This window comes from Neoarius graeffei, chromosome 24, assembly GCF_027579695.1.
Source record: "Neoarius graeffei isolate fNeoGra1 chromosome 24, fNeoGra1.pri, whole genome shotgun sequence".
NCBI lineage: Eukaryota > Metazoa > Chordata > Actinopteri > Siluriformes > Ariidae > Neoarius > Neoarius graeffei.
In genome coordinates, this window is record NC_083592.1 from 51,536,491 (window position 1) to 51,550,379 (window position 13,889).

General features: G+C 39.7%; 1 protein-coding gene across 1 annotated transcript in view; it reads right to left on the bottom strand.

Moving 5' to 3' along the window:
• Window positions 1-769: 769 nt before the first annotated feature.
• The window catches only part of zgc:112294 (transmembrane protein 17A), a 55,453-nt gene continuing 42,333 nt past the window's right edge, over window positions 770-13,889 (bottom strand). Inside the window, exon 5 of the mRNA XM_060907141.1 lies at window positions 770-937. Coding sequence (XP_060763124.1) covers window positions 770-937 — 168 coding nt within the window. The remainder of the gene's footprint in view (window positions 938-13,889) is intronic.

Sequence of the window (13,889 nt, forward strand, 5' to 3'; positions counted from 1 at the left end):
CCGTGAATACAACAGGTGTGCACCATTGCTAGCTTTAAATAGCCTGCTTGGGTTCTTTTGAAGACTTTGTACTCGCGCGTTACAATGTGTGCTCAGTGACCCGTACGGTAAGCTTGACCCGCAAGATGGCCACCACTAGGGAATCCCCGACTCTGTGACGTCATGTGAAAACTATCTATTTATAGCTGCTATAATGCAACTGATAACAGGAATATGTTTACTTTTGTGCACGTTCCACAGCATGAAATATAGTATAAACTGCTAAAAAAAAAACCATAAAAATGCTACATATGGGCAAATTGATGTGATATGAGAGAAATAAAACAATTCAGGAGAAGCTCTTATGGGGAAACAATCAATAGTGAACAGTCACGTTATACAATATACACATTTTATTCCTTACTTATGCACCATTATTTGAGCAGCTCAGTGTTCGTGGTTTGACAGAGAACATAATGGTAATATTTCTGCGGAAACCCATTAAAACATAAAGCAGTCATTACTTGACTTCAGATGCAATCAATGAGTTTTGGATTTTCTTTACAGTCCAGAGCCAATGTGATAAAAAAAAGAAAAGACAGCTAGATATCACTATTAAAATATATTTTTACAGCCTAATGTAGAGTATAATGCCATCATTTGCTCTAAATAACACTGCTGTGACTGTCTGCAAATCTGAATAATGCATCCAAGTTTCATCTCATTATAGTTCAATTATTTACTGTGCTATTCATTTTTATGGATGCCAGGAAAAGTGTGTGTGTGTGTGTCACGATGAAGACACCAGGCTGTGTTTCATGTCACACACAGGACCGCAACCTCGTTCCTGCGATTCAGCATAAAGCGTGACGGCTCTCTGAGGAGCTTTGCTGCTTTTACGATATGCAGCATGAGCATTAACTGGAGGACTGGCGATGGTGATGGCACTGATTTCAGACTTTGGCAGAAGATCTCAGATGATATTAAAACTGCTTTTATGACTCCTAATGACCACGAATACAAAATGCATGAGCTCAGAGTGAACTTGAGATAAATAGACCCACGAGTGAGAAGACCCATACAATGAATATTAAATGACTGCTCTAGATCCAAATGAACATCAGAAGAGCTTGAGCATGTTTTACGAGAAAGAGCAGAGTATTTGGTGTTAAATGCGCCAGAGATTTGGAACACACAAAATCTTGCTATTAAGCTTGAGTTTATTACCAGTATTGAAGCAATTAACCAGGACATTTTGAAATTACGGGGTTATGAAATGTCATCATTATACATTAATACAAGATGTTCTAGATGGAAAAAAAGAAGTGGACTTTAGCTAAAAAAAACATGTTAAAGTTGTAACATCAGTCCGTTGGGCCATTTCCCCAGGCGCGGCTGTACTGGATTAGCCAGATACATTGGATGTACAGTATTAGGAGAAGAAAACGAGGCTGTCGCTGCGTGACGTAGGATTCCGCACGTCTTCCTCATTCCATCCTCATCTTGGATCCAAGACGTTTGGCCGAGTGGCTTCATCAAGTAAAGCGAGAACATTTTACTCCTGGAAAAAGCAACACAATGTACAGTGAGCATTTTACAGAAGATTGTGGATTTATGGAGGACTTGAATGAAAAAAAATCACTGAGAAGAAGCGAGACATGAGGCAGAAACGACAAATGAAGCCAGACGCGATCTCGACTTTGTTTCACCACAAAACAGCGACAGCACGACGGCATACCGTCTCACACATTAAATGGATGGAATATAAGCAGGTACTGTAAATATTCTTTTTCCAATAAACAGGCAGTAAACAAACAAAAGCCACTACTTTATTTTGATTCCTTTTCTAATCCTACATTGCCATAATTTTTGTGCAGAAATGCAAACAAATTGACCGAGAAGTCACGCTAGACCATAATATTATTCTATAGTCGAGTATAGCATGCACTTGTATACCACCACTGTGCTCGTGGAAAATGACATCACGCAGGATGGAGTTATGGCGGCGTCCCTGACAAAAAAAAAAAAAGTCCTGTCTATTTTCATCACTTCAGTGGTTATGTTGTTAAGAACAAATTCAACATGCAGCTTATTTTTATATAAAGGACAGACATAAAGACCGTCTTTTAGCTCAATTTGTTTATCTTATCTCATCTCATTATCTCTAGCCGCTTTATCCTGTTCTACAGGGTTGCGGGCAAGCTGGAGCCTATCCCAGCTGACTACGGGAGAAAGGCAGGGTACACCCTGGACAAGTCGCCAGGTCATCACAGGGCTGACACATAGACACAGACAACCATTCACACTCACATTCACACCTACGGTCAATTTAGAGTCACCAGTTAACCTAACCTGCATGTCTTTGGACTGTGGGGGAAACCGGAGCACCCGGAGGAAACCCACGCGGACACGGGGAGAACATGCAAACTCCGCACAGAAAGGCCCTCGCCGGCCACGGGGCTCAAACCCGGACCTTCTTGCTGTGAGGCGACAGCGCTAATCGCTGCACCACCGTGCCACCCGTTTCAAATAGTATCATTGTCTAAAAATACTGTTACTTTTATTACTGTATTATTATTATTATTATTATTATTATTATTATTACTTCAACTATGTTTACTCTTACGTTTAATTGTGCCCATTTCTAAATGTAACTTAGAGCTAGTTACATGTTTTTCCTCTATTTTTTCTCTCCTATTTTTTCACCTATCCTTTTTTTTTAAGCACAGTGGTTTCTTTGTTACCCTGTTTTTTATATACTAAGTGGTGAATAATGAATGATTTTAATAATGTGTTTTCATTTTGAAAAACAAGCAGACCATTAAAACATTTTAAACTTTTAAATTTCATGGATATGTGGAACTTTGCCTCAAACAGCAAAGCAGCCTTCTCCTTCCTGGGGAATCTCACCCCAGGAAATAATATGAAAAGGCAGTTTGATGCAAAGAACTTCTCATTACAGGTACGGTAAGTAGCAAAGAAAAAAAGTCAGAAACCTGTCTCTGAGTTGAGTGTGTAGGGTTACTCAAGTGGGGTGGCACAGTGGTGTCGTAGTTAGCACTGTTGCCTCACAGCAAGAAGGTTCTGGGTTCGAGCCCAGTGGTCGACGAGGGCCTTTCTGTGTAGTGTTTGCATGTTCTCCCCGTGTCTGCGTGGGTTTCCTCCAGGTGCTCTGGTTTCCCACACAGTCCAAAGACATGCAGGTTAGGCTAATTGTTGGCTCTAAATTGACCGTAGGTGTGAATGAGAGTGTGAATGGTTGTTTGTCTGCGATGATCTGCTGACTTGTCCAGGGTGTACCCCGCCTCTCACCCATAGTCAACTGGGATAGGCTCCAGTTTACCTGCGACCCTGTACAGGATAAGCGACTCCAGATAATGGATGGATGGTTACTCAAGTGGCACAAGACAAGTACCATGTATGAGTATAAGTATTCATACATGAAGAAATATTTATTGAAACACAGAATTAAAAACCCATTATAGAGGAACGTTTAGGTATAGAACAGTCATTTGTCGTACAATACAGATGCAGTTACATCCAATATTGCAGTCATATTGGATGTTATACTCCAAATATGGAGGGAAAAGGAGAGATAAGGAATTAAGTATATTAAAACAGACAAATGGCTCCCACTGGGTGATTACCTGCTATTAGGAAGTAGGGAGTTTTACCACTACAACTATGATGCATGGAAGTAAATGAAGGAGGACAGCCAAGGTGGTAACCAACCCGTGGGGCATACATTGTGCTACAGGACAGAGATGAGCAGTCATTATTAGATTTAAAAAAAAAACCCTGCCAATTAATCAAATTATTATTATTATTATTATTATTATTATTATTATTATTAACTTTATTTGCTCATCCAGTTGACAGGTGATGAGGTTATGTCATCGTGTGTTGTCCATTATCCGTCCATTGTTGTCCACATTTCACAAAAATGGCTTCTTCTCGCTCAATTCTTCACCAATTTTTATTCTTTTTGGCAGGAAGGTAGGTCTGCCTGGGGTGTATACAGCTTCCACAGAAATTTGCATAATTGCAACTAATAATGAAGATATGGGGTAATTAATCAATCCCTAACGAGCAGTTTCCACACAAATCGCTTCTTCTCCCTCAATTCTTCACCAATTTTGATTCTTTCTGGCATGAAAGTAGGGGTACCTAGGGTGCATATAACTTCTACTCAGATTTGCTTCATTACAATTATTAATGAAGTTATGGACTAATTAAGCCTTAATGAACAGTTAAAAAATGCTTGTTCTCGGTCAATTCCTTGCCGTTTTGAATTCTTTCTGGTAAATAGGTTGGTATTCCTGGGGTGTATATAGTTTCTGTATGTAGCTTGTATATAGTGTATATAGCTTGCAACATTTATTGCGCAAAGCGGCCCAATTTAGATCATTCCTTCTGGACTAGACGGGGCTGGAGTGAGCTACACCGTCATTGACTGTTTCGTTTTTATTTTAAGAGCCTTAAGTTGATTGTCCATGAGTGTGGACACTTTGTATGAAAGGGTAAAATTTTCATTGCAAATGTTAAAGGAACAGTCCACCGTACTTCCATAATGAAATATGTTCTTCTCTGAATCGAGACGAGCTGATCCGTACCTCTCCGAGCTTTGCGCGACCTCCCAGTCAGTCAGACGCGCTGTTACTCCTGTTAGCAATGTAGCTAGGCTCAGCATGGCCAATGGTATTTTTTGGGGCTGTAGTTAGATGCGACCAAACTCTTCCACGTTTTTCCTGTTTACATAGGTTTATATGACCAGTGACATGAAACAAAGTTCAGTTACACAAATTGAAACGTGGCGATTTTCTATGCTATGGAAAGTTCGCACTATAATGACAGGCGTACTAACACCTTCTGCGCGCTTCGACAGTGCACTGATGCCAAAACTGTCTTAAATGGAGATAAACCAAATGACAAGCCATCCATTTTCACCAGAGGTTGCAACAGTGCACACATTCTTTAATCTTTAATCATTTAAAATAATGCTCAAGTAAAAGTACTGATTCAACTTCTTGTCTCAAATAAAAGTAGAAAAGTATAGGCACTGAAACGTGTTCAAAGTAAAAAGTCGCCCTTTGAAGGACATTTCTGCCAGATGTTTCAGTGCAAAGTTAACTGAACCTCATGTATTATTCATGTAATGTAATATATTCTGGGGTCAGTGTGTGCATGTACACTCCCAGAAAATAAAGTACATTATTAAAAGTACCTTTAGGTACAAGCAACAGCGTGTCACTGTTGCCCCTTTTCCACCAAAGCAGTTCCAGGGCTGGTTTGGTGCCAGTGCTTAGTTTGGAACCGGGTTTTCTGTTTCCACTGACAAAGAACTGGCTCTGGGGCCAGAAAAACCGGTTCCAGGCTAGCACCAACTCTCTGCTGGGCCAGAGGAAAGAACCGCTTACGTCAGCGGGGGGGCGGAGTTGTTAAGACCAACAACAATAACAAGACCGCGAAAGATCACCATTTTTAAGTGACGAGAAGTAGCAGCTGTACAAATGCGAAGTCAGCCATTATTATTATTGTTGTTGTTGCTGCTGCTTCTTCCGTGTTGTTTTTGCTTCGATATTCGTGCCAAGGTTTATGCAAACGTAGCAACGTAACTGACATGTACAGCGACGTAATGACGTATACAGCGACGTAACTGATGTATACAGCAACGTAATGACGTGGCTTCTTTTAGCACCACGAGCTATGGAAAAGCAAACTGGTTCTCAGCTGGCTCGCAAGTTGAACGAGTTGTGAACCAGCACCAGCACTGGCCCCGAACCAGCCCTGTAACCGATTTGGTGGAAAAGGGGTATGAGGCAGTACCCTCTAAGGTACTCATTTGTACCATTTATTTACTGATTGGGAACATACAGGTATATGTACCTTTTTGGCAGTAAAAAGGTACACATAGTTACCTTGAAGTCCAATAATGAGCCCTAGGAGGTACATTAGTGTAGATTGTACTGTACCTTGGGGGACAGAAATGGACTCCTACTGTAACTCTACCCCTACTTCTTAGTGTGCTGATATTTTAATTGCAAATATTTTAATTGCCAAATACTTTGTGACAAACAGATAATCCACTGCAGTTGATTGACTAGTAGCTAGCTAACCTCGACAGCATGCTAACCTCAACAACCCAGCTGTATATAATGGTAACTTATACAGTAGCTATCCTTATCTTACCTGGTTTGCCAGATTGGGTTGGTGTAATCTGTGTTGGAAAGGTGCGTAATGATATGTAAAAAAGAAATAATAATCAATAATTCCCCTCAAAGGCATTAGAACTAAAGGAACAAGCCTGATTTGAAAATGTAAGGAGTAGAAAGAACAGATCCTTGTGCTAACATGTAGAGAATAAAAGTAAAAATTTGTCTGAAAAATAAATCCTCCAGTAAATACAGATACTTGAAAACTTGACTTAAGTACAGTAACGATGTACAGTACCAGTCAAAAGTTTGTACACCCCTACAGGTTTTTTTTTTCTATATTTTGACTATTTTCCACATTCTACATTATGTTTACCTTGATGACTCTTTCCACACTATTGGCATTACAGGGTTAGATCTTAAGGTTTTTCTGCACTAGCCAGCCGGGCTAGTGGCTTGCAAATTGCACTAGCCCGCAGAGTGTTGCACTAGCCTGCTATTTTAAGCCCAATTCCTGTGACAATTGAAAGAATTTTAAATACTAAACAATGAACAAGTTGAAACAACAGAAGCTCCCAATTCAGTGTAACAAAACCAGTACTTTATTCAATTCATTATGGTTCTCACATGTGACTTTGTGTTTCAAACCATAATTGTCACTTTGAAGTATAAAAGAGGTAGTCATTGCTTACAGTTAAGTAGACTAGTACATGTAGTAATCTCGCAAAATGGACTAGAACTGAAATCATTCAGTTGCCTTAGACTGGAAAAAAACATAGCAAATTCTTATAGAAATGGACTAGAACTGAAATCATAAACTTATCTTGGACTAGAAAAGAACATGACTAATTCTTGTACAAGTAAACATTCCATACAAAAATATTCATTAATTGTGCACATACATGTAGCAATACTGTCAGGGTAACAAACATAAATGAGATCTAATAGCAACATAGGAAGATACAAGTACATGATGGCAGTCAACGGAGAGTTGCAAGTAAAATTAATTTCTGTTTGTTAAGTACAAACCACAACACTTGAAGAAATATCACAGTTATTTTCCCTTTAAGGGTGGGATTATTCACTAAGTGAAAGTAAGTCACCAGTTCATTCCCTGGTTGTTTCAGTCACACTAACAGAGTCTATGTGAACAATGGTATCTGCAGACTCATAATCAAGCTGCAGAACACTTGATGGCTCATCCTCAGACTGGCTGGAGTCGGACTCACTGTCCTCGTAAGAATAAGACTCTTCATAGCAGTCTGGCCTAGTAAACACATACCCAGTGTTGGGTCTCCTTGATCTGATGTACAATAAATAGAATGAGCTAAAAGATTTTGTATCAGATTTTGCGTGATTCAAGATGGCCACACCCATGTCAAGTTATTGCACTACACTGTAAGCCCGGACTTTGTATTTAATTAAATGTTTTAATTACAATGTACGTAAAAATTTAAGTTTGATTGCATTACTAAAAAATATTAAGTATATTCTACTAATTTGTACACATAGTCAAAAGTGTTAATAAGTTTAAGTTGAATGGCCTTAAAATTCTAAGTTTTAGTCATGACCACACCTCTTTTTTAATCTGCGCAGAGTTGTGAAGCCGCCATTTTAACTTTCACAGATCAGCAGCAGTTACGTGAGGTTTGGTAAAATTCAGAGTGAGCTTCAGCCAACGTTTGTTCTCTGAACTTAGTATTTTGGATCCTGACTGTCGGTGGGAATGTTTAACTTTAAGAGCAGTGGAAATCGCGTTTTACAGTTTGATAGTTACAGGTGGTATTTTACCAATTTCACGTCATTTTCATCTGTTGGCTAAGTTGCTTTTATCACTGTGGAGAGCTCTCTGGATTTGGAATGGGACACTTTTTTTTGAAAACTTTTCGGATAATGTAAGTATACAGCGTCCCGCTGGCAGTACGGGGAATGTTAAGGGGCTACGTATTAATGTTAGCACATATCTGGTTAAAGAAAAAACATGTTTCAATGTTTATTGTGCACTTCTTGTTAATAAAATACAAATGCAATGGAAAAACTTTATATACTGTCATTTGTTTTATTGCTTTAACAGGTAAATCGAATTCTTGTTAAGTTAAAATGTAAAGTATAATCACTAAAGATGAATTCTAGGAAAGTTTAAATATTAAGTTCAATCAAATAAACATATTTCAGTTTAATATACTATAAATTTCAAGGCAACCAGTTTCCCAACACTGTTTGAGTAAATACAACTTATCAGGCTTTTAAGTACAAAAAACTTAAAATGGTTAGTTCATGCTGCATGGTAAAGCAATTTACATTTACAAGACATCTGAAGTTTAATGTACTATAAATTTCAAGGCAACCAGTTTCCAAACACTGAGTAAACTCAACTTATCAGGGTTTACAGTGTAGCCAACACGGGCTAGTAGCAGAGATTTTGCACTAGCCCGTGGCTATCTGCACTAGCCACGGGCTAGCGGGCTAGTGTTAAGATCTAACCCTGCATTATCTTAACCAGCTTCATGAGGTCGTCACCTGGAATACTTTTCAATTAATAAGTGTCAAAAGTTAATTAGTGGATGAGTTTCTTGCCTCCTTAATGCATTTGAGATCAAATAGTAAATAGTCAATAATAAAAATACGATAAGTATTTTTGTTCCACGACTATAAGTATTTTTGTATAAGCCATATTCCACACCACAACTGTAGTCATCCATACAGTATTTTGTCAAGAACCGCTCAAATAAGTACAGAGAAACGACATCCATCATTACTTTAAGACATAAAGTGGTCTGAAGTGAACTGGTACTGTATTTGTATTTCATTACTTCCAACCTCTGCTTTTCCTTACAGTCAGAGACCTTATAGAGAAATGAGAAGAAAATAAAACCCACAAGCCTTTGCCAGGTTACAGGATTTTGAAAAAGACAAGCAACAAGAATTCTCAAATGGCAAGCGAGGACATAAATATAAAATAAAGCTAATCCACTTTTAGGGTTTGGGAGTTGGAGCTTTGATATTCTAAATCTGTATGTATTTTTCTGATGCTGAATAAAATTGATTAAAATCCTCCTCCTGATCTACCATAACCTTCATTGCAGCACGAAGGGGAATTATTTGTAAAGGTCCTGGAATGTTGGAATTTTATTTAAAGGTAGACTGCCTTTCAGATTTTTCAAGTGTAGGTCATAAAAATAATTTTCCTGACACCCAATTATTTTTGTTTAGTGGATCAAAAGCTACTGAATTCGAATCACAGACTTCCAATTTTATTAGACTTTTTTTTAAATAGAACAATTAATGAATTTAAGGTCATGTGGCTCTTAATTCTCCGATATTTTTTCCTGCTTCACCATGACCCAATTCAAGATACTAAATCATGCATCACATGGTGGGTTTTCCCCGTTCGCGCAAGGCATTGTGGGATACAAATTTGAAACAGGAGAGAAAAATGGAGGACGTGAGTGTGCGAATGAAATGTGAAAGACCGACTATAGTAACAGAAAGCGAGAAGAAAAGACGTTATGTTATATACAAAAGAAAGGAAACGCAGGACCAAACTAATAAATATCGGCGCTCAGCGAGCACCTCGGTGTGATCAGCTGTTCGTTTAGCGACAGAATGATGGAACTGTCAGTGCACGGGCAAAGGTAAACCTGTAGATGGCAATAATGCAACACTGTGGATGCCAGCTGCCGTGAGATATTACAGAAATAAACATACATCACAATGACCAAATTTCAGAGGGAACTAAATTTCACCGATTTTATGAAATTGAAAGGCCATCTAGCTTTAAGACTCATTACTTTTCTTAGTGTAATGTCTCATCTCATCTCATTATCTCTAGCCGCTTTATCCTGTTCTACAGGGTCGCAGGCAAGCTGGAGCCTATCCCAGCTGACTATGGGTGAAAGGCGGGGTACACCCTGGACAAGTCGCCAGGTCATCACAGGGCTGACACATAGACACAGACAACCATTCACACTCACATTCACACCTACGGTCAATTTAGAGTCACCAGTTAACCTAACCTGCATGTCTTTGGACTGTGGGGGAAACCGGAGCACCCGGAGGAAACCCACACGGACACGGGGAGAACATGCAAACTCCGCACAGAAAGGCCCTCGTCAGCCACGGGGCTCAAACCCGGACCTTCTTGCTGTGAGGCAACAGCGCTAACCACTACACCACCGTGCCGCCCGAAATGAAATGTTTCAACATTAAAAAAATTACTATGAACAGTAATCAGTAAGCCATAATAAATGAAACAAAGTCAATATTTGGTGTGAGACGACCCTTTGCTTTAAAAAATAAAAGTAGTCTCAGGTACAGTGAGTGCAGTTTTATAATGAAATGAGTTGTAGGTTTTACTGAGCATCTTCCAGAACCAGCCACAGTTCTTCTGGACACTTTGTCACACTTGCTTCTTCATTTTGCACCAAAACCCAGCAGCCTTCATTATGTTTTATTTTTTAATCTGAAAAGTGCTCTCTTATGGAATATGCTGCTCAGATACAAACTTTTCCCCCCGGTAAAATTTATTTTTTTGCTGGAAAACAAACCTTAGAAACTCTAAAATGTTTTTGTACTGACTCGATAATGTAGAAGTCATAAAATAGAAATCTATCCCAGCATCCCATGTTTCAGAATGGATTTTGTTAATAAGTCGTACATCTGTAAGAAAATCCTTTTCGTATATTTTTAGTATCTTTAATCATACATTCCGTTAGACAATGTGCCATTTTCTTGGACAAACTCCTCCATATCTTTTTCCAGATGTGTTTTCAAGTCTTTGTGCTCACAGTACTTGTAGTCAGTTATGGAATTTGAGATCTGTTCCCACTGCTTAGTTTTTCATTATGCATCATTTCCCACTTGCCTGTGTGTCCTTTGAAGCATAGCCAAGTAAAATGCGAAGTAGGCTAAATAGGAAATCAAACTCGATGTTGCTGTCAGCGCTTGTAATAAGAACTAAATGAAGCATTATATTTCTATAGCAGAGAACTGAGGCCAAGCCAGAGGGTGTGAGAAAATTAAATAATAACCGATGATGCAAACTTGGATGGTGTGTCACGACTAGATCAAGAATCCTTTCAGCATTGTGAATCAGTCATACAATCAATAATAATAATAATAATAATAATAATAATAATGTTCTAATGTTGTCAGTGCCGGGATGATCAGAAAAGATGAGCTCTCGCTGATCTATAAAATACTCCAATGGCGTGCGTCTCAAAGAACCTCTGACAACTAAATCCAGCTCAAGGCGGGTGGATTAGGCTCAATAGCTGTGATAAACAACTAATCGAGGGGAAAGATAACCCCAAAATAACAAGAAGACAGAGTCATCTATATCCCCCACCCTATATCCCAACTATATACCAAGTTTCAAGATATTATTTGTCACATTTTTCAAGTTCCACTGCAGGAAACCAACCCTACCTCTTTACACTGACCTCAACAGCCCATGGCATAAACCCACCAGACCTTTGGTCCAGGTGAGCTAAAAATTAACATTTCTCACATTTCTTAGTATCAAAAGCCACATACTGTATACATTACTTACTCAACACATATACCAACTTTCAAGACCGTACCACTCATAGTTTTCAAGTTCTGCTCCGGAAACAAAACCTAACCCGAAGATTAACCTGAGAGACCAAGTCTGAAATTGTTTCCATGGAAACATCTCATCTCATTATCTCTAGCCGCTTTATCCTGCTCTACAGGGTCGCAGGCAAGCTGGAGCCTATCCCAGCTGACTACGGGCGAAAGGCGGGGTACACCCTGGACAAGTCGCCAGGTCATCACAGGGCTGACACATAGACACAGACAACCATTCACACTCACACTACGGTCAATTTAGAGTCACCAGTTAACCTAACCTGCATGTCTTTGGACTGTGGGGGAAACCGGAGCACCCGGAGGAAACCCACGCGGACAACATGCAAACTCCACACAGAAAGGCCCTCGCCGGCCACGGGGATCGAACCCGGACCTTCTTGCTGTGAGGCGACAGTGCTAACCACTACACCACTGTGCCACCCTCCATGGAAACATGAAAAATTTAAATTTCTCAAATTTCTTAGTATGAAAAGGCACATCTACATCACCTTGTTAAAATGGATACCAAGTTTCAAATCCGTATCATGAATAATTTTGGGTATACGCTCCGGAAACGAACATTGCTCTTAGAAACTAAGTCAAAATCTATTTTTTATGTAAATATTTGAAAAATACTTTTTTTTTCAAAAATCCAAAATAGCAAAAGGCAGCAGTTCACATGTTGCTTGATATGTATGCAAAGTTTCATGAAGACATCTTCAGTAGTTTTAAAGATATGGCCCGGGAATGAAAACATGACCGGACGGATGGACAGCTGGACGGATGGATGGAACCCATTTCTATATCCCCCACCAGACTTTGTTTGGGCGGGGGATAAAATAACAGGGTGGATGGAACCCTTCAGCCTTGGTAGGCGTTCCATCTAGCTAATGATGCCAGCGGGAAAAAAAGAACACCCCTTGGCAGTAAAGATAAAATGCAAATAAATAATGATAATGCAAACCAGATCAAAATCATGTTGCATTGTCTGTCACACGAATTACCGAAGGACGTGTCCCCCAGTGGTGGACCAGGCTGGGATTTAAAAAATTGGCTCCTGGAACACACTCTCCTATGGATAATCTGTCTGGAAACCTAAACCGTGATATTCCCAACATAGATCCATCAGACCCAACAACTCAAACCAATAACAATAAAAGAAAAAGAGTAAAATGGACAAGAGAAGAGTATAAGGAAGTAATGTAAGTAACCTTAAGACCACAGTTGTACCAGTAGTTGTCGGAGCTTTAGGGCTGGTACAGAAAGATACTGAGAAGCATCTTGAAAAAATCCCAGGGAAGACAAAGATACAGGAAATTAAAAAAAAAAAAGCTGTAAATAGTACAGCTCATATTTTAAGAAAAGCCCTCTCACTTTGACATGTTTTTCAAGGGCTAAAGATATAAGCAACAGCTTTCCCACTGCCTCAGACATCTGGTCGCAGCCCAACATTGGGATGGTAACAAAAGCTGATGAAAGGATTTGAAAAGTATAATAATAATAATGTCGTTTATTTTTATATCGCTTTTTTTTTACATTGTATCAAAGCAGCTTTACAGAATTTTAATGACTTTATACATGAGCTAATTTTATCCCTAATCTATCCCAAATGAGCAAGACTGTGGCAATGGTGGCAAGGAAAAACTCCCTCAGAAGACATGAGGAAGAAACCTCGAGAGGAACCAGACCAAAAGGGAACCCATCCTCATTTGGGCAACAACAGACAACATGACTATAACATTAACAGTTTTAACATGAAGTCAGTTTTGTTGATGGGTGGCACGGTGGTGTAGTGGTTAGCGCTGTCACCTCACAGCAAGAAGGTCCGGGTTCGAGCCCCGTGGCCGGCGAGGGCCTTTCTGTGTGGAGTTTGCATGTTCTCCCCGTGTCCGCGTGGGTTTCCTCCGGGTGCTCTGGTTTCCCCCACAGTCCAAAGACATGCAGGTTAGGTTAACTGGTGACTGTAAATTGACCGTAGGTGTGAGTGTGAATGGTTGTCTGTGTCTATGTGTCAGCCCTGTGATGACCTGGCGACTTGTCCAGGGTGTACCCCGCCTTTCGCCCGTAGTCAGCTGGGATAGGCTCCAGCTTGCCTGCGACCCTGTAGAACAGGATAAAGCGGCTCGAGATAATGAGATGAGATGAGATCCATTCTGAGTATTTTTCACA